Here is a 20,701-nt window from a genome sequence, read left to right on the forward strand (position 1 = left end):
ATTCCTTTACCACCAGCTTCTTGACCAGAAACTGCCACACACTAGAAATTCAAACGTCTATGGCATTTCTGCTTTTACTTCTTCCTGGAAAAAAAGCTCACCAGACTGAAGTAGGGTAACAGCCATCTTCTTTGTCCTATTTATAGAATGCTTATATTTTAGAATGACACCCTACCACTACCACCACCACCACCACCACCGCCGCCTCCACTCCCAGTGTGAAAGGTGGAAAGTACCAAGTAAGACCTTGGTGGACAGCAAAGCAGGAGACCTCAAGGGGAAACTGGTGGTTACTGTTTCAGATATGCAGGGCTCAACTTCTGCGATAATGTAGTCTATCTGCATTACCACAGACAGTGTATGTATCGGGAGCTTTCTGAGTCGCAGATAAAACAAAATAAAAACTATTTTTAAAAGCAAAAAGGAAATCAAAAGTCTGAGTATCAACACACTTCTTTTTATTGGCCTGCGATAAAAAGTCATAAGTGAGATTTGCTAACGGTTAATTCATTCAGCCCCCCCCCCATAGCAGCATCGGCAACGTCTGATAGAGTTACCAGGTTTTCTCCCCATTTCTTTCCAGGCACCAGACATGTGCCTGCCGGGTCATCCAAAATATTCTTTCCCCAGGGTATCTCTAAAGGGGTTGAGGGAGCCATAGTGGATACTGGGCTGTCTCAAAACCAGTAAACAAACATCTCAAGGATACGACCAAATGAAACCTGAATCCTCTGCAAACACATGGGAAGAAAGAGAGAGGAAAAGAGGGGAGAGACAGGAAGAAGGAATAGAGGGGCAATCATAGGAAAAACAAAATAAACATCACACTATAGCCCATATCGGTACTTAAAACTCACTGGGAAATGGCTTCTTCCCCCATTGAAGATGGCCATAAAATGAGCTCTGGGCTCCTGTCAGCTAATGGAACCTGCAAACAGGTATCTGCCAGGTTTAGAGATGCTATTTCCTTCAAAAACCATAAACTAGGTAAGAGGAAAAAAAAAGATAGACACCAATCATTAGACCTTTAGCTTTAACATGCTTTTTCATCAGTATATGGTATTGTCCAAGTGGATATGGGCTGAGGAGCTGAAGTAGTCGATGAATACTTGATAAATATATCTATAAGTGTGTGTGTGCTCTACAACACACACTCGCACACATGCACACACACAACCTAATGGGAGAATGTAGTGAAATGTCTGCTCTTATCAGAATTAATATTCTGAATGGGGAAAAACACTGTTTGAAGCCTTACTCCTGTACCTCTGCCAGAGAAGACATGGTGAAGTAGTCTGAAGAAAGACTTACTAGCAAAGAGTGGGAAAACACAGATGACACCTCCCCTCCCCAAAATAAAGAAAATGAACTTGCAGTCACAGCACCAGAACTGAAAAGTCTTCAAAATACAGGACAAATAAGAAAAGTGTTTAAAACCAAACACAGTTTGGTATTTTCCTTTTAAGTTTTTATTATTTAAATACACCATACTAGGAGCAAATGTCTCTGAAAATATCACAAATAAAAGATTTGTCTCATTCAGCAAATTAGAAGAGGAGGGGGGCGGAATTTCTACACGGCAGCTTCTATGAGCCTGACATTTTTTTTTTCCAATTTTTCCTTTTTTTTTTTTTTGCCATGGGAAGTAGCAACATTAGGACAAAAAACACTTACATGCATACATACATTGTATTTTACAGAGATACAATAAAAGTGTTCGTGTGATTGAATATCACAAAAGCCACATCTCTTTCCTTTATCTCATGTTCAGTTTGGATTGAAAACACATTTCCTTACGACACCTAAATATACAGAGAGCAAAGAGAATGTTGTTAAGGAAAAACACAGGGTACAAACTCCGGCCAGTGCCCTGCTAATTGTTAATGAGGGTAGAAAGCAGATTTGAACGCTTCTTTTAATTAGCTTCATTAGTCATTTCCCTCCCCACCCTCCCAGCCCCCTCCCCCCCAAAGATGTCTTCCGGTGGATCTTTTTTCATATTCTCTACAGTCTCCCATTAGCCCAGGTTCATGGAGTCCTTAATGCTCATATTCAGTCATTTTAATACACCAATAAATGTGGGAAGGGCAATCAGGAATAAAGAAGGTGCAGTGTTATGAAGCTGGCACTGGGGCTAGCTACAAAGGTAACTTGTCTATTGGAGACACATGGGATCCATCTGGGATGAACAAAATTTGAGATGAAGGCACGCATTCTGCATTACTCTGACCTTTTAGCAGACCTGGAAGAAATAGAAAAAAAAAATGGGCATCTTAGCCAAAATGCTAAATGTGAGAGATAGGAAACTCAAACACGACTGCTTTTGTCTTCTCCACATTCACTAATCCCCTTTTATTAGACTACTTTCCAACTGTGACTTGATTGAAGCTACTTACTCAGGCTCTGGAGAGCCAAGGCATAACATTTTAGACATTTTACTAGCGGGGAAAACGAGACAAGAAATGGACTTTCAGAAAGTTTCTGAGAGTGATGTCCATTCCAAGGAATGGCTTAAAAAGGACAAGGGTGGGCTCCCGTTTCAGAAAAATAACAACAGAGGATGCAGGATGCCCTTGCCTTCCACAACATAGCTACAGCAAGCTTCATCTCGAATGACCTATGGATATGATTCTTCGATTCAGATTTCTCATCTGCTACGTTACTTAATGTTACATAAACATGGCAATACATGAAGTCAAACCCATGTGCTTCCACACTTGATGTGTTAATGAATTGTGATAATTAAAAGTGCCTAGCTCAAGAGAAATTTGACTTTCATGGGAAAGTTGGAAATGATCATCCACACAGTCTTCAAATACAATCTGTTTGCAATTACCAAAATGAAATAATATATATTAGGTTTTTACGGTTTTTTAAATATTTGGAGCTTCCCAGGAAGTTTTCTTTTCACCCTTTCCCTAAGTTACTAAAAGCCTGAGGTCTATTAGTAACGGCAACCCCCCACTTTCCAGCTAATTAAAGTGGTGGAGGCTGAAATCCCCAGAGTTGAAGCTCAGTGTGAGAAAGGTAATTTGTCTGTCCAGAACAAAGATTAGGGAGCAGCCAGCAAGCATATTTAATAAATGAGCATCCAATGTCCTCTACGATGGACACACACCCGCACGCTACCAATTATGTAACTACAAGAGAATTGCTGAGTGATATGGAAACTAGGAGACTCTAAATTTTCCTCTAAGTGAATGGAGGGATGAAATCTAACTCCCATTTTATTGAAAAAGTATAGATAAGTTGATGCCCAGTAAAATGATTTGGTAGCCTCACTTTTAAGTGGAAGGGGAAATCGGGTAACAGGCAGCAATTTACAGAACACTATGGAAGGTATCTGAGTGTGTTTATTTGGCCCTATAGACAGGCTATGAATGTTCTCCTGAGGATAACTAAGCTTCCTTTAAGTGATACAAGCCTACGGGGTTTTTTCCTTTCTTTTGTTTTTTTCTTAGGTCCTGACACACTAGTGCTCTGACATTTCACTCAAGGAGAGCCATCCGATTTAAAGGCTTGAAATTATTTTTCTTAGAATACGCAATCAATGATGCAGAACTACATGGGAACTCAAAAAAGATTCCAAACCCTGTGGACAGATCTTATAACAATACAGTGGAACTTTAAAGGCGCTAAGTAAGTTGATGTTTTCTACACAATAAGCAGTCTTTAAAAGACAATGTTGAAATAATCAGTTTACTATATGTATGTGTGTATACACACCACATATACATGCATGTAGCAGTGGAAGTATCATATATGCATTACATGTGTTCAACATGTAACTGGACTTACAGAGTCTATGACGAAGTAAAAATGGCTATTTTTCTATATGATAAATATAGTGATGGAACAAGGAACTCTATAACTAAGCTGTTACCTCTGAAGAAAAAGAAGAGCTCTGGAAGATAAATTTAGAAAAAAAAGAAGAATTCTTAGGAATTCACGGATACCCTTCTCCTGCGGTTTCTTATCAATATATGTGAAGTGATTTGCAAACTTAAAGTGTGATATAAACACTAGTCAGTAGTAGTAGTAGTATTAACAATGGTGATGATGAGAACAATGTGTATTTGTCATATACTCTATTTGCCCCAAAACATCACCTATGAAACCACTACTTGGTAAACTGACGATGTTCACAAAATTCGGAAGGCAAAAATATAAGATAATTCTATTAACAAGAAAACGTCTTTAAACAGTCCCCAAACAGGCAGTTTTTCAGAAAGTATTGAACAAGTGCCTACTCTGAAAATTCTCTTTCCTTATGCTTTTTAAGTGCTATTACCTTTTGGGATCCCTCTGTCTATCTTTTTCTATTTCCCAGGCTGAAACAAATATATTGCTAGGATTAGGTTCTTTTCACTGAAGCAGGTTCTGATGTCCAAAAGAAGCATGCCCCAGTCTCCTTTCCTGCCAACGCCTAATATGGAAAACAGGAAGGATGCTCTCCAGAAATATACATACACACATACACACACACAGAGAAATGTGTGTTTGTGTATGTATATGTAGGGCTATGTGTATCTATGTAAGTATATGTGTGTGTCTATATATGTATATATCTTATTTCATAGGAAAGATGCTATCCAGAAATATATGTCTATGGATATGCAGATGTGTGAATGTGCGTGTACATATGTACAGATATGTGGACATCCTATTTCATAGGCAAGATGCTACCCAGAAATATCTAACAGAAAGCCATGTTTCTCTGCCACTGTGATTCTTCCATCCCACTCTTTATCTACCTCACTGAGTGTGGCCGAATTCAGTTTAATAAGCCAGGAAAACAACACTGAGGCCTTCTCTTTTTTCTCCTATGTGTCCTCTCCGTTAGTGCTTGGTTGGCGATGGGGCTACTTCACTTTGACCCGCTTCACAGGCCTGGTCCAATTTTCCATTTCTTCTCTACCTACTCCATTCTTTACCATGCATGATGGTAAAGCTATAACAATCATTTTTACGCTTTGCTAAAGCCAGGGAAATAAATGGGATACAATTCGTGACAAACTTAAGATCCCATTCAAAGAAGAAATTAAGCTTTTACATTATGGTGGAAGGAGAGGGAAAAAGAAAGCAAACTCTTGATTCCTGGAACACGTTTCACTTTTCTCCCTACCCTGTATAAATAGGACAGACTTCACCTCTTTCTCTGAAATGACTATCTACAAGTATTCATTTAACAGATTCATTGCTCTCTTAAGTCTGCACTCTGAATTTATTTCATTAAAATTCACAAACATATAAATCTATGAATTGCTGCATTTATTTGTACTTCCTTGAAGAGGTGACTTTGATATCTATTTGCCAATATTAAGTAGTTACAGTAACAAGAAATTAGGACTTTTGTACTTAGCTAAAATGCTATCAAGTTTCCTTGATTAATTGACATTGTAATATAAATACTTTTATTTACGCAGTTTGTTAATGTTTGCTTTCCAAGGCAGAGACTAGAGCTTTAATTCAATTTAGTTCATAACTTAGGTGGGGAGAGGGAAAACATAATGTTATTATACCATAATGGTACCTTTTTTTTTAATGAATGGCTAAAATTTATATTTTATTTAAAAGTGGCATTTCCTCCCTGTATTCGAAAGAAAAAGTCCTTGGCATTTGCCTTTGTAAGTTACAGAAGACAAAGAAACCTACTATTTTCCCCCAGACTTTTGAAGCTTGCTGAATTCCTCTTTTCAGATAAATGTTATTTTTCGTGATCCTTGCAACAGACATTAATGAAGTTCCTATTGTAAATCTATAAAGAATTACCAAGTGAAGTGTGCGCTTTTTGTTTCAATGCAATAACTCAGTCCTATGCGATTGCCTGGGTTAATGATGAAAAAGTCAAATAGACTATCAGAGCTGATGGAAAAATCTATCACCAATCTGAAATTAAAATTCATCTGTGGTCAATAAGATTTAATATCCATGCAAGTGGCGCTGTAAAGAGTAAATGAATCAATGTCATCAATACATAATCAGTATGAAATATGATGTGAATAAAATTATGTGTGAGACTCATACATTTCACTCTTTTCTGGACCAGTGTGGAATGAACAGTCTCTTAACTGAAGGTTGACAGTAATTGTTACAAATTAAGCACAGCGGTTATCAAAATGCACTCGCTTGCATAGCTGTAAGACTTATTAAACAGATTAAAATAGATCTCAAACTATCCAGTTCTAAGGGTGCTGGACAACTGTTGATCAGAACATTTTCCTCTGAAATGCCTTCTAACATGCCATAATTTGTACCCCGTATATAATTTACTCATCTAAGTATGGTCCAAAGGCTTTCAAGTTATGGATCAGAAAAAGAGATGCATAATCTTTAATGGTGTTATTAGTGGTGCAGAGAGCTTAGAGAGACTAAGAACTTTGTTTTAAATGCCATAACTTATTCAAATTTATGGGCCTACCAATCAACAGAAATGCTCTCCTCCGGTATTACAGGTATTACAGTATGTTTTGTAAAACTGCTATTCTAAAAATAAATCCAAAGCAAACTGGGGATGGATGGCAGGTGTCTAGATTTCAACCATCAACACAGGACTCTTTTTTCTTCATGACAAAGACATGTAGTCCTGTTTACAAAAATTAAGGTTCTAATTTTCCTCCCATGACTACCTATGGCACTCTGTTTCTGCATCTCCCAAAGATCCCATGGTTTCTAATGATTAGTTTCCTATTGGGCTTGGTTTTTTCATGCCCCGAGGCTGCAGGGCAGTTAAGGCTAAAATCAAATTTAAGACAAGCAGATTTCCCTAACAGGTAGCCCTCCACCTCAGAGTATTTGCATCTGCCCACCCCACTTCGGAACACCAGACCTGGACTCTCATCTGTGTCTCTTACAAGGGTGACACAAAAGAAAAACCACAGCCTAGAAAACTCAAGGTTGGAAGAAGCAAGCTGTCCCACCTTGCTCTAAGAAAGCTCATTAGTAATTGTTGGGTATTCACCTTCTGGTCTGACAGTAGTGGATTGCTTTGAAGTGAATTCAAATGACCATTGATGAGAGCTGTAGGTCTATCATGTTCACAAAATAAACTGCCATTGATGTAGTGAAACCGGTCTCCCGGGACCAGGCGATTCCGGCAGGTAGAGCACGTAAAACACTGGAAAGGAAAGATAAAAACCATTGGAAACAGGTGTAAAATGAAGTCTTTTGGTGCCAAGTCTGGAGTAGCCACTCCAGATAGGGGTGCCTATCAAGTAGAGGAACACTTGAGTTCTAAGCTTTTGTTTTTGGTTTTTTCCTAATAGGCAATTCTGGGGGGTATCAGCCCCAACTCAATGGAAGTGTATGTTGTGTGCCCACGAATGTAATAATCACACGGGGGCCCCTCCCATGGACAACACCTTCAAAGGCTCTACTATTCCCTAGCTAGTCCCAGTATACAGACATGAGCAGAGTTTATACTAGGTGAGTATCCCAGATAAGAAAACAATGAAATACAACAGCCCGAGGGAGGATGAGAGGGGAGCCAAGAGCTACCTTCAGATGATAAACGTTGCCTTGCGCCCGCATGACGAGCTCACTGGCAGGGATGGACTGTCCACAAGCGCTGCATGCCCCACTGTTCCCAAATAACCTGAAACAAAGGTGAGGGCAACCATGAGTGTTCCAGCTCCATCAAAGAACTACCCCCCTCCCAAATCCTTCCCTACTCTCCAGCCCCACCCCTAAGTTCTTTCCTAGGCACAGGCCACAGAGTTCTGAAACGGATTTACATCCAACAGGAAACCCATTTTGGGGGAGGGGACTGACTAACTTCTGACCACCACACAGGAAGAGGAAGCACAGGATTTAATCAAAAATATTGACTTACACCTCTAGCAAATACAAAAGAATTCTGTACTACACACATTTTTATCAGATTACTGAGTTCATCATAAAAAAAAAGATACAATTCATGACTGGAGTTTAAATGCATTGTGTCCTTGAAATTATATGAAGAACTCTTTTGTACTTTAATCATATCTTGAGATATGAGTCATCAAAAGGGTTAAGAGGATTTGATTGTATATCTAAGAAGACATCATGCGCAGTGTATTGAAACTCCAGTAAACCCCCATCAGGGAAGAGTTTCCATTAGAAACTCTCTGCTATCCAGGTTGATATATAATGTGTATGGGTTAACCTTTTCAATCATGGTGTCAACACTTAAGATTTGCCTCTGCTCATCTCTTTCATCCTAACCTTCTCTCTCTCTTGATAATGAAATGCTTGCTCCAACTTCCCTCTATCTGCTCCTGAGTCCACAATTTAGATTACTTCATCTCTGCTAGCAACAAACTGAATGAAATTTCGATTTGAGCAGAAAGTAATTTACCGGGATCTGGACCCATTTGTCATCATATCTCTCTGGGTGTTTGCTGTATCACTGCAGTTTTCCTATGCAATCAAATGAGACCACAACATCTGCCATGGGGGGGTGGGGGTGGAGGGAGAGGGAGAGGGAGAGGGCGGGGAGGGGGAAGAGAGAAAAGGGAAAAGGCTGTGGGAGGGGGGGAGAAGAGTACAAGGAAGTCGAGTGTAGTGAAAAGAGATACATAATTTTCTAAATGTGTTTAAAGGCACAAGAAGAGATTTTAAATGAAGACTGAACTTCGCTTTCAGAGAGTACCCACAGCTAGCTTTTTTATTTATTTGGATCCTTCCTTCTTAAAGATCCACATTTTTTTTAATCAAGCCCAAATGATTACACAGCAGAAGGTGAGGATTAGAACAAGTGGGTACAGGGTCACAGACTCTCTTTCAGAACAGGGTCATCAGGATTTACAAATTAATGTATAGGTGTCATGATAAATATTAATATTTGCATTTCCTCCTTGTCCAAATAAAGTCATAAAATTCTGCTGGTGTCAAAACTTGAAGACGTGTTCCTATAGAATAGCCGTAATCTGAATGATTGCAGCATGCCTCTGTATAAAAAAATAATTGCTCTGAGTTTTCAGAATCTGGTCTTGCAGAGGAGGCTTGTCATGTTCAAACTACTAATTTGCTGTCGCCACTTTATTGAAAATAGCCTGTAAGTTGTTATTAAATGTATCGACTGAACGACAGGGAGAGTAGTAAAACTGCCCCTTAAGATGGCTTTTAATAGGAAGACCGAGAAACAAATTTTGCAGCAGCATCGATTTGAAGAGTTCAATCAAAACTCCATTTCAAAACTAATTAGTCTGAGATCCACGACACATTGACACGTTCTTGCAGAATCAGGAATGGTTACAAAGGGAAGGCTGGAATAATACACTAGCAGGACCTCCAGCCAAAGGACAGCCCTGCCTGGAAGCTCTCGGGCCACTGAGATGTTTGGTGTCTAAAGCTTGACCACTTCAGGACTATTGATGAAATCCTACTGGGTTTTTTCTTTCTTTCTTTTTTACCCCCTCGTTTGCTCACTCTCCCCCACCTCCCAGCACTGTATTCTCTTGGGCTTTGGGTGTCACCATCAACAAAGTTTGGAGAACAGGGTGGGCAGAGAAGAGAAACAGCATGGGGGAACAAAGTATGGGCAAGGGCCAGGTTTCCTCAATCCCCAAAAAGGAATGGAAAAGAACAGGGGTTTAAGTAACAACAACAAAAAGTTAAAAACCTGTCAGTGTGGCAAAATGCACGTTGGGGACTAAAGGAGACTGGGAGGGTGGGGAGGGGGGTGGGGGAGTGACTGGGAAAACAGAATCCTAGAACGGAGGGCCAAATATCCTCTTATGATGAATATGAGCTCTCTACAAGTATTTCTGAGAACAAGAGTCTGTAATTACGGCTGCCACCACCCCCAACAGGTTCACTCGTACCACACCATCTTAAAAACACACTTTCCCAGCACCGATCTGATTGTGCTGCCTGAGTGTTCATTTATTTAACAATTCACCCTGAGTAAAGTCAGCTGCACGTCTTTGGCAGCTAAGTGTATTTTAATAATCCGTGCAGTCATATGTAATCCAAAAGCTTTTCATACATCTTATTTTCCCCAGCACTGCCTCCATAACCTTTCTGAGAACAATCAACCCCAGCCCATCCCCAATCACATGATGTACAAAAGAGTAGAAAATTATAGTTACAAAGTTTGGAAATGACTAAAATCTCCTCGTGGCTAATGCAGTATTTAACAACATATCAATGCTGTTGGAGATTGTTCCAGGCCCTTGTTTCAGGCAGGCCTCGAGAGCCTAACGGTTGGTGTCTCTAAACACACTGTACATTGTCCTCTCCCCCCTTCACCCAGGATGAAGGCGACTATTAGAAACTCGACTTTTTTTTTCCCTGAAAAGTTTTTTTTTTTTTCCCCTGTGAGGCTAGAGAGTTAATTATCTAACCAGGGGGACTGTCCAGGACAGTGTTTGATTTAAAAGGCTCGAGGCTTTAGGTGCTCAATTAAGTAGCTATCGGTCTCAGACTGGACTTTAATGGGCTCTTTTCTCTTTAACTCAAGCTACGGGGAGATATACCCCAGGTCAGGCTAATTAAAGCCAGGGGACTCTTTAATTGTGATGACAGAATCGGTTTCAGTTTCCTTTCTTTGGGTCCTCAGTCCAAGAAGGTCGTTAATATTTCAGCATTTGGGCAACGCAATCAATCACAAACATCAAGCGGTCCCTTATATGGAAAAGAAGCCGCAGAAGAAGGAGAAATCCCCCACAAGCCTGCATTCTAAAGGTGGTTCGTTCTTATTTGGAGAACTCCCATGTAGCTGGGTCCTATTTGTCAGCTCTGCCCCCCAACTCTCTCCCAATGACGTTAAGGGATGGAGAAGAGGAGGAAGGAAGGGGAAAAAAAGATAGTCCTATTTTTAGTCTGGTATTATATCTCAGCATCATCTTGGAAATCTGATGACCAATATCTGGGCTCATTTTCAACTATGTTACTACTTTAAGGAGCAAACATGTAATATTAAGACATTCCTGGAGGTGTTTCCTACACCGACAGGCAAACGGGGGCAGCATTTCTAAAGGGGGTGGCAAGCTACACGTTTCTACCTACAAGTAAATATATCAGCAACCTATCAGAAGAGAAAAATGCACTTCTACAGCTACTGATCCAAAAGCAATTGGGTTTCCTGCAAGTTCCTATATTTAATCTAAATTCTGCACTAGCTATATTAAAACGTAACAAAGAAATGCAACACAGAAATTATGCCTGGAGCCAAGTCCATTAAAGGTACTTCAGAATAACTAGAGACCGAGCACCTTAAAAGCCCCAGAAGCTATTGATACTTAAGAGGGGGGCTGCGCATAATGGCAAGTGCTGCATTAGAAAGAGGGGGAAAAAAATCAGCCAAATTACGCTTGGTTAATTCAGAGTAACAGATCTGCCCCCAAGTGAATTGGAGGCCTTGAATTAATTCTGTTATGACAAATCAAGATAAACGTTCCCCCTAAATTGCATGCGATTTAATTAATTTTTGAGATCCTGGGTTTTTTTTTTCTCCTAGCTAATAGTTCACATGCTCCTATGCTGTCATTGTGCTTGAGTGGGCAGACTTCAAAGTGATATTAAATAACCAACTATTAGATTTACCTAGCACGTCCTATTGGAAAAATGCCATTTAATTACCTAGCCTGTTCAATTAAAGGGACAGCATTCTCTGAATATAGCAGCTTGCTGTTGATTACCAGGGAAATGAACTCGCCTGCCTGGCGGCTCCCAGATTTCTACCACTACTGTCCCTCCCCCAAACCCCAGCCCCAACACACACAGACACACACACACCCCTCTGAACTCCCCTCCCCCTGCTGCTGCTGCCGTCTCCTCCCTCCCCCAGCCCCCTACCCCGCCCCGCTGCACGGTGCAGACTGCGGCTGCGGAGAGCCACGTGAATTGCAAAGAAGGGAGCACGCAGCAGCGAGAGGCGATAGCTATTCTCCAGCGGAGCTCCCGCCCTTTTGCTCGCCCCAGGCCCGGGGCGTCTGCTCCGCTCCGCCCTGCACCGCAGCCGCGGCGGTGGTAGCAGCAGCAGCAGCAGCAGCAGCAGCACCGCAGCTAGAGACAGCCGTCGGGGCACCGCCGGTGCGCCACCGCCGCACCCCCAGCCCCCACTTGGCCTAGTTCACCGGCCTGCAAGCCCGATGAAGTCTGGCAACCCACATAGCCCGGGACCCACACACAGCCTTCCGCTGGATTTCCTTTCCCTCCCCCACCCCGTAAGCCCCACCCGTCTCTCCCCTAACTTCCTTATCCGAAGGCAGCAGCAGGTCCCATGAGAGGAGGAAACGGGGGGGGGGGGGGGGGGGGGGGGGGGGGGGGGGGAGAAGAGAGGAGACTGAAAGAGACCAGGAAGCATAGGAGTCCAGAAGCAACTTTGCACAAGACGGCGGGGGCGTTTCCAAAATCTCAGGACTAGCAAGATTGGGGGGGGTGGAAAGGAAGAGAGTAGGTTGGCCTAGGCCCCTTTAAGAACCGCCAGAATAACAGCACCCCCCAACCTCCAGACTTCCCCTCCCTCTCTTAGAGGCCAATTTTGTTAATTAAATGTTTTGTTTGCAACGGGGCTCTCATTCATTTCGGACACGTCATTCTGAGCAGATCTAAGCCAGAGACCAGATCTCATTAGATAAAGCCCATCAGAACTAAGAGAAAATGGAGGAGCCTCTAATTAAAGCTTTTAATTGTGTGCGGATTCCCGGCTGCTGGCGGCTGGAGCTGGGGCTGCGGCAGCTTTATCTGAAATCTTGAGAGTGAGGGCAGAAGCCCCGTCGTTACTCTCCACCCAAAGGATCCTTAGCCTTAAAGGGGTGGGGGGAGGGGTCAGCAAGGTAATCCATCTCCCTCTCCTCCCCCCCCCCCCACTTTGGCTCCCCTTGCTTTCCACTCGAGCCCGGCTGGCTTGTCTGCCTCTCCCAGCTTAGCCATGAAGGTAGAATCTGCTGCTTTTAGCCAGATCTGGGTCGTTTTCAAAAGCCACAACCTCAAGACAGTTTAAAAGCCCCTTAATAAATCGCTCTGTGGTCCCAGCCCCCGCTCAGGAAAGCACCAGAGTCCCTTTCACCTGGCGGCAGCCGTTTTAGCTGATCAATCCGCTTTTCATTTTGTTATTCACGTCTAATTTTCCCCCAGCGACTCTGATTAAGAGTTGTGCACATGGATTTGGCCTCAGATAAGGAAACTGACAGCTCTTCAAACTGGGGGGTGGGGAATGGAAGGAGAAGGAAGAAAGTATAGGTCAAGTCACTTCTAGAAAAACAAACCCAAACCCCACCCCCAGCAGGCCTGGCAAAAGCTTCGCTGAAACTGCCCAGATCCATTCTGGAATTTGGGTAGGTAGGTAGTGGGTTCTAGACTTCTCGGTTTGGAGGTGGCAGGCTGAAAACTGTGAACTCTTCAGAGTTCAGCTCAATAAATGAAGACTTCCACGCCCTTCACAGATCTCCTAGGAATATCTAAATATTCATTCGAGCAATCCAGTTCAAGTTTCAGTGAATGCCTTACTCCAGCACATGCTAAGTTAAGTCCAATTATCCAGATCCAGGGAAAAGGGGAGAAAGTCATTAGATGGAAGAGGGCCATCAACCCTGAAACACCCAGGGCTGATCACACTCCATGTTCGTAATTGCAGAGAACACGGAGAAACAAAATGGGCATTCATTTTTGGCCCCCATGAAATAAGTCTTATGCCTGAACTTGCCTTGGGGAAATTCAAATGGACTGGAGGCATCTTCTCTTTTTAATTAGTGACAATCAGAAGGGAAGGTTTGTTTGAGCTTTAGAGGGTTATGAAACTGTACCACCATTCACTGCATCTGAACAGTCGTGCCCTTTCTTCCCCCACTTCAAACCAAACCTCTTCTTATCCACAGTTCTGCTCTGTTTAATTACAACACAGTCAGGCTTATGGTGCTGCTTGGATGGAGGACCAGAAAGCATTACCACACAGCGCCCACCCCCCCCAACACACACCCATGTGCTGATTTCCCAACATTTACTGCTGAAAGGACATTTAGAAACTACCATACTATCTTTCCCCTTAAAAAAAAAAAACCCTTTTCTTCTTATTTTCCTTTCTTCTACTGAGTTCTCTGAGAAAGCAAGCATATTGGCCAGAGAATGCAGTATTAAAATAAATAAAAACTTTTAATTACCCCCCATCATTTTAAACTAATGACAACTGAATGAACATTTCCTTTATTCATGCCCAGTATATACTATTTACGTCCTTCCCGACTTAATGGAGAATAAGGCCAGTGCTCCAAAAATAAACTTTTAAGGTATTATAAACCAATTGGTTCCTCCACAAGGAAAGGAAAAAAGCAACAACTTTTCTATTAACTATTAAAGGAGGAGGGGAAAATACTTAAGAATACACTTGGCATTTACATTAAAAACCCCAAACATTTAAATAGAATGCAATTCATCTTAAAACTCTGCATTTCTCTTATGCCAAGCATGGTCTTTTTTTTTTTTTTAATTACTGGATGTTGAAATAGAACACCTCCTTGAAGCATTCATGTGCATCAGTCTATCAAACCATTTACTCAAATTAAATGTGTGTAATCCTTCAAATGCCTCCTTTCAAATTAATGAGTTTAAGGAGCTTGAGTTCACCTGAAAAGATCCTATAGGCACCTGACCTCCTGAATTCTTTCTATTAATTGCACTGAAACTTGTTAGAAAAGATCATGATGTTACTATACATTAACTAAAGAATGCAAAATTAACATATTTCACAGTTTTTCACAAATCTGTTTGGAGATCTAGGGTGGTAGGTATACATAACACACACACACACACACACACACACACACAATCCAAAAAACAAAACAAAAAAAAAAAAAACCCTGACCTCTTCTTCAGGAAATATCAATCTTTTCTACATTGCAAACCACACAAGATTCTAAGTTCCTGGACTCTATATAACAAACAAACAGTATAAAGACAAACATTACCACTAGGTTCTTTGGCTACAAGCAGAATTACAGGCCTTTACACTGATAGTTAATCAGCCTTTTTACAAGGAGCATAAAGAATGAGTCACTCTCTTTCCACTCAAAAAAGTTTAAAGGTGCTTATGTAAATATTATAATTAATCAGATACCACCATGGGTAAGTCATTTCCCCTTAACTAGTTTTATTTTGAAGCCAACTGGCTGTCCGTTGTTTCTTGGTAAATACTACTGCCCAACCTTTAGGAAAGCAGATTAGACTGCCTTTTGATTTTTGTTTATTTTTAGTGGGGACTCCTTTTGGACTGGCAGCCACATGAAAGAGATCAGGGGGCCCCCACGGTCTTCCCCCTGGGCCTCCCAGTAATAACCCGAAGCTGGGCACCAAGAGACATTCTTACAGAGCATGGGGGTTCACAGCTAATTTAAAATAAAAACTAGAAAGGGAACAGGAAAGCAAACAATTCCAACTTCTCTTCCCGCTGCCAATTCAACCTCCTTTTCTTCTTTCAGTCCTTTCATAGCCAGAAAAGGTGGTGGGGAAGCAACAGTTGATTGTGGCAGGTACAACTTCCACCCACCCATCCCAACTTTGCATTCCCGGGACTCCCCACCCCAGCAGATCTCACAGACATGCAGCATCTGCTTACCTAATGTAGTCATTTCTGCAAAGGATCATACCGCTCTTGGTGTAACAGGACGTGCCAATGTCCCCAAGCTGAGCCTGGCAGCAGGAGCACTTCAGGCACCGGCTATGCCAATAGCTGTCCATGGCATAGAGCAGGAAGCGGTCGGCGATCTTGCCCCCACAGCCGGCGCACCTTTTCCAGGAGAGGGCGCCCGCTGTCACCGGGGGAGGTTGCGAGCTGCTGCCCGGATTCACCATGGTCTGCAGGAAGGAAAGGGAGAGACACAAAACAGGGAAAGGGGGGGTGGGGTTTGAATCAAGCGGCTGATCGCCCGTGTGTGTGTGTGTGTGTGTGTGTGTGTGTGTCTGTGTTGGCGCACAGGGTCCGAATTTCCTTTCCCCAAAGGGCTGCTGATAAGTAGGGGACAGGCTGGGGAGGCAAGGTCAGCCGTGATCGGGCGAAGGAGGAAGGAAGGGGCACAAACCAGACCCTCTTTCAAAAGCACTTTTCCCAGGGCTCGGATCCGAATCCAAGAGGCTGCCTCTGAACTTTGCAGAGCAGCCCACACTGACAACTTCAGCTTGGAGACTGTCAAAAGTCTTACAGCGAGAGGCTCAGCAGTGCGATTCCCTCCTTCCCACCCACCCACTCTCAACTCCCCGCCCCCAGCCTCCGCCTATCTCCCCCCACCCCCACCTCGGCACGCATCTCACCCCTAGCAAATGAGGGTCATTTACCCCACCGCCTCACCCCCAGCCCCAGCAGTGGAGGTAGGAGGACGAGCAGAAGCAGTGTGGGCAAGGGAGCAGGCAGGGAGGCCGAGCCCAGGCTCCCCACTCCCCCCCCACCCCTCGCAGCCCCCTACCCCCTTGTCATGCCCAACTCTGGGAAGTGCAGCTGGAGCTCAAGTTGGGAACACTTCAGTTTCCTGAAAGGGAGGGAGGGAGGGAGAGAGGGAGCAGAGGGAAATAGAAAGAGTGGGGGTGGGAGGGGAAAGGGGGATGGAGGATGGGAGTGGGGGGAAAGGGAGAGAGGGAGAGTGCAGTGTGTAAAGTTGCGAAACTGGTTTTTCGGATTTTTTAAACAGCACCTTTCACATGCCATTGTGGTGACGGCCATCTCCCATTATTGTTCCAAATCTCATTTCATTCTGAAGATCAATGAGTGTTTTCTCTGGGTTTTCAGGACACCGGCCAGAATAATAGATCATTGAACTTTAGGACGCCTGTTAACTTCCTATACAAACACACTCCACTTTTGTCTCGCTAATCTGCCCTTGATCAGTAATTTAAATGCTAAAGCTTTGTTCCATCAAAAAAAAAAAAGGGGGGGGGGAGTATGGAGTGAAGTAGGAGGGAAGAACTTTGCTGATAATCTGAGAACGATCAAGGGGATACACTAGTTAAATTCGGGCTAGCCAGGCTGTCACCAAAAACGGCTTTTAAAAAAATTCCCCCACACTTTCTAAATGAATGCCACAAGAGAGGCAGCAACTGGGGGATAATATAGGAATCAATTTATAAAGCTTAGACTAACCCGATTAATTTGTGGCCTCCGATCCCGAGTCCAATAAACTCCTAGAGTACCTCCAGTCACTTATACTATAAAAAGATCAAGTTATTTACTGCCAATTAAGCAGCATGTTTTTGTCTTTGTCCTTTGTAAGCCGAGTGTGTGTACTCATACCAAGGCTCTGGGCCATCTCCTAAAGGCATTCAGACTGATACCTCCTAAGAAAGAAGGCGAACTTTTTATTTTGCCTGCCCCTGGCCCAACTTAGTAGCTGGCAAGAGGGGAGGGCACCAAGAACCAAGTCCCTGGGTTCCTAAAATAGGGCGATTTTTAAACACATTTCCTGCGAAAGCGTCCCTGAACGTGTCTCTAGTGACCACACAATAAACCAGAAAAAGAACTCCACCAATTAAGCTGTAACAAAACCCCGAGACTTTGGAAACAGGACCACTCTAAAACCCATTAGCATTGCATTTATCCGAATGCATCATACCTTTATGTAAATTGATTTATCTGATGCATTTACTCGAGGAATTGCTTTTTGTTACAATTTCAGCCCTAACCCAAATGAATCTGCATTTCCTGCCCAGAGTCTTAAAACTGTTTCCCTTTACGTTATAATCGCTTTGAATTCCTTTAAGGGGGGGGGGGGGAGAGAAGGAGAGAAGAGAGGGAGAGAGGTGGGGAGAGATCCCATGCTGCTTATCCTGAATCTTTGGTGAGAAGTTAATAATAATGTGTGTATGTATGTATTGTGCATGTGTGTTATATGTGTATGTATTATATATTTGTGTGTATATATGTATATATATATAATTTTTTAAGGAAACATTACACTGAGCAAAAGCATCCAGTAACCCCATTAGCTAAAGCTCTTAAGAACAAGCAATACCTTAATGCTGATTAAATCTAAAAGAGATGATGAATCAAGGACTGACCAGAAACTGACTCCCCAGATAACTAAGGACGGGCCCTCATCAAGTTTCATTTAGAGTTGGAAAAAAAAAAGGAAAAGCTTTTAAGTTAAATAGGCTTATATTCTAGTAATTACATAGCCGAGCAATTTAGGTCCTGGGATAGAGTCAGTGAAACAGAAAGCAGAACTGGCGGCTAGAGGCAAAATAAGCCCCCCTTTAACAACGTCTCTGGTGTTTTTTAATGGAGACCAAGGGAGGGACAGGCGTAGAGCTGGCAATTTGTAGTACAAAAATGGATGCTTAATTCATGTCTTGATTTTAATTAGGTGATTCACCGGATTTCTCCTGGATTGAAACAAAAGACTTATAAGCCAAAAGGAATTTTTTTTCTTTAAAAAAAAAAAAGACACTAATACAAACCCCTTGCCCACTTTGATCCTTTCTGCCACTGTTTCAAAAATAGTGTTTACTGGGGGGTGAAGAGGGGTTGGGGGAGGAGGGAGGCAAGACTATTTTTCCACACCTCAATTCATAACCGAAACAGGCAAAGCCTTTCACTTCTAGGCTGGAAAGGCGCTCCCCCCCTTTCCCCCCCACCAAGCCCTCCTCTTCGAACAAGCCCTTTTGTAAGCAGGGACCGCTACAAAGCTGACGGCCCTGGTGCTCGCCTGCCTGCCGGCCTGCCGGCCTCCTGCTCGGTCCACCCGCCTGCCAGCCCGCCCCCCAGCCTGCCTTCCTCTATAGTTTCAGACTCTCTCATTATCTAAGCCGACGTATTGTTTACTTGCAATTTGGGACGGTGAAGGGAAAGCAGCCAAACAACCACAGTACAGGACACCCCCCCCCCCTCCCGGTCCCCGGACCACCAGCACCCCCAACCCCCCTGCTACCCACCCCCGCCCCCCCCCCCCCCCCCCCACCCCCCCCCCACCCCACCCCCCCCCCCCCACACACACACACCTCCCGCCCCATCTCATCTCCCCAGCAAGTCCGCTTACCTGCTTTTCCCCTATATTGCAAAGCGGCGGCGGCGGCTGCGGCTGCGAGATCTCAGCGGAGCCGCTCGCTCGGCTTCCCCGGGGCTGCTGGACTGATGGAGCTGGATGGATAGATGGATGGAAGGAAGGAGGGAGGGAGGGAGCGAGTTCTTCTTGCAGAAGTGGAGTGGAGGGGGGAGGAGGAGGGGGTGGGACAAGGTAATCTTTTTTCTTTCTTTCTTTCTTTTTTTTTTAGTGCGCGGCTCTATTGGTGGGTCGGGTGCCCCCCAGTGAAGTGGCCGCCTGGCCCAGGAGCAGAGGGTTCAGTCTCAGTCCTTCGCTTTCTCTTCCTCCTCCTCCTCCTCCTCCAGCTTCGCTCGAGCAGCTGCAAGGCTGGCTGGTTGGCTAGCTCTCGGGCCCCCGCGAGCTGCTCGGCTTCAGGCGCGGCGGCGGCGACTGCTGCAGTCGCTGCTGCAAGTTTGGCAATGTGGCTTCACTTTGTATATTCGGCACCCCCCCCCCCCCCCCCTCCCGGCCCCCCCTTACTCCTCCTCCTTCTCCTCCTCCTTCCTTCCCTCCCTCACTCGCTCTGGTCTGGCGGAGGCGGAGGCGGCGGCGATTGCTGAGATCCAGAAAGCGGCGGTGGCAGCAGCAGCGGAAACAACAACAGCCCGGGCGGGCGGCGGGGCGGCGGGGCGGGCGGGCAGGCGGAGTCCCTCGCAGGCCACTCAGAGCAGCCTTCCGCAGGAATGCGAGCGCGGGGAGCGGAGCCGGGGGCGAGCCCCACAGCCGGGTCGAAGCAGGGAGGCTGCCGCCGCCGCCACCGCCGCCGCTGTCCGTGCTGCTGCCGCCGCTGCTGCCCGGCTCGAAGGCGGCGCTGGCCTCTCGCCCGCTCGCGCTCTCCCTCCGCGGCTCTTACACATGTGTTACTGACAGAGCAAAATCCCAACTACTCTCCAGCTCGGCCGCCGACGTCAGCGCGCCTCAGCCACTGCGCGCACGGATTGTTCAGGCGGAATAATAAAACCTGCCAATCCGGGGGAGGACAAAGGGAAGACTGAAACCGGAGGCGGGGGTGGGAGGGGGGAGGCCGAGGGGAGGGGGAAAGAGAGGGAGGTGGGGGAGAAGAAGTGGAGGGAACGAGGGGGAAAGGAAAGGGCAGTATCAGGTGAGGAGCCGCGGCGGCAGCAGCCCCGGCAGCAGGAGCAAAGGGTCCCTGCTGACTGCTGCCGCTGCCGCTGCTGCTGCGCCCACAGGACTGAAGCAAGCAGGCTGCCAGGGGTCTCTCACCTGCCCAAGCTGCCTGCGTGCCCGAGCAAGGGATGCTTACTTGTTCTCAGTGAAGACCCGAAATCAGGGGCATCACCAGTCTAGGCCCTGGGAAAACTTTGGCATCTCTCACAGCAGCCACTCCCATACCCCTCTAAATGAGTGAAGGGGCGGCTCAGGCTCCAAGACAGTAGTTTTCCTGTTGTCCCAGGAGCAGGGGACGGGGGGGGGGGGGGGGGGGGCGTTTACACACACACACACACACACAGTTGTTAGCTCCTGTGTTTGGGGTTCGGAAACTTAAAGGGAAGTTTTGTTAATGGGGTAAAAACAGCAATCATGTTTTTCCCTACTAAGTTTTCAGAGGGGAGACTTTTTTTTTAATGTCCCTTGAACCAAGTATAAATCAAGACACGTAGTAGGCGCTCAGGTAATAGTCACTGATGATCCTGGGCTCATGGACAAAGCAGAGGAAATTTTATCGCGGCGATATCTAGGCACTGCGTCCTTAG

General features: G+C 44.7%; 1 protein-coding gene across 5 annotated transcripts; it reads right to left on the reverse strand.

Annotated features, from left to right (window-relative positions):
• Nucleotides 1-1,446: 1,446 nt before the first annotated feature.
• Nucleotides 1,447-19,823, reverse strand: LMO4 (LIM domain only 4). 5 transcript variants are annotated; one of them, XM_069094551.1, is made up of 5 exons: nucleotides 18,942-19,823; nucleotides 15,536-15,774; nucleotides 7,498-7,594; nucleotides 6,962-7,117; nucleotides 1,447-2,242 (listed from the first exon to the last, which is right to left on the reverse strand). In XM_069094551.1, exons 2-5 carry the CDS (start codon nucleotides 15,769-15,771, stop codon nucleotides 2,234-2,236), a joined length of 498 nt encoding a protein of 165 aa, XP_068950652.1. In that variant the 5' UTR covers nucleotides 15,772-15,774; nucleotides 18,942-19,823; the 3' UTR covers nucleotides 1,447-2,233. The 5 variants fall into 5 exon arrangements, with proteins under 5 accessions (XP_068950652.1, XP_068950655.1, XP_068950656.1 ...); XM_069094554.1 differs by lacking the exon at nucleotides 18,942-19,823 and adding an exon at nucleotides 16,380-16,492; XM_069094555.1 differs by lacking the exon at nucleotides 18,942-19,823 and adding an exon at nucleotides 16,228-16,340.
• Between the last annotated feature and the right edge of the window lie 878 nt (nucleotides 19,824-20,701).

Source organism: Petaurus breviceps, unplaced genomic scaffold, assembly GCF_028583685.1.
Source record: "Petaurus breviceps papuanus isolate PSGF00001 unplaced genomic scaffold, PetGlider_PUasm1.0 220, whole genome shotgun sequence".
Classification (NCBI taxonomy): Eukaryota; Metazoa; Chordata; class Mammalia; order Diprotodontia; family Petauridae; genus Petaurus; species Petaurus breviceps.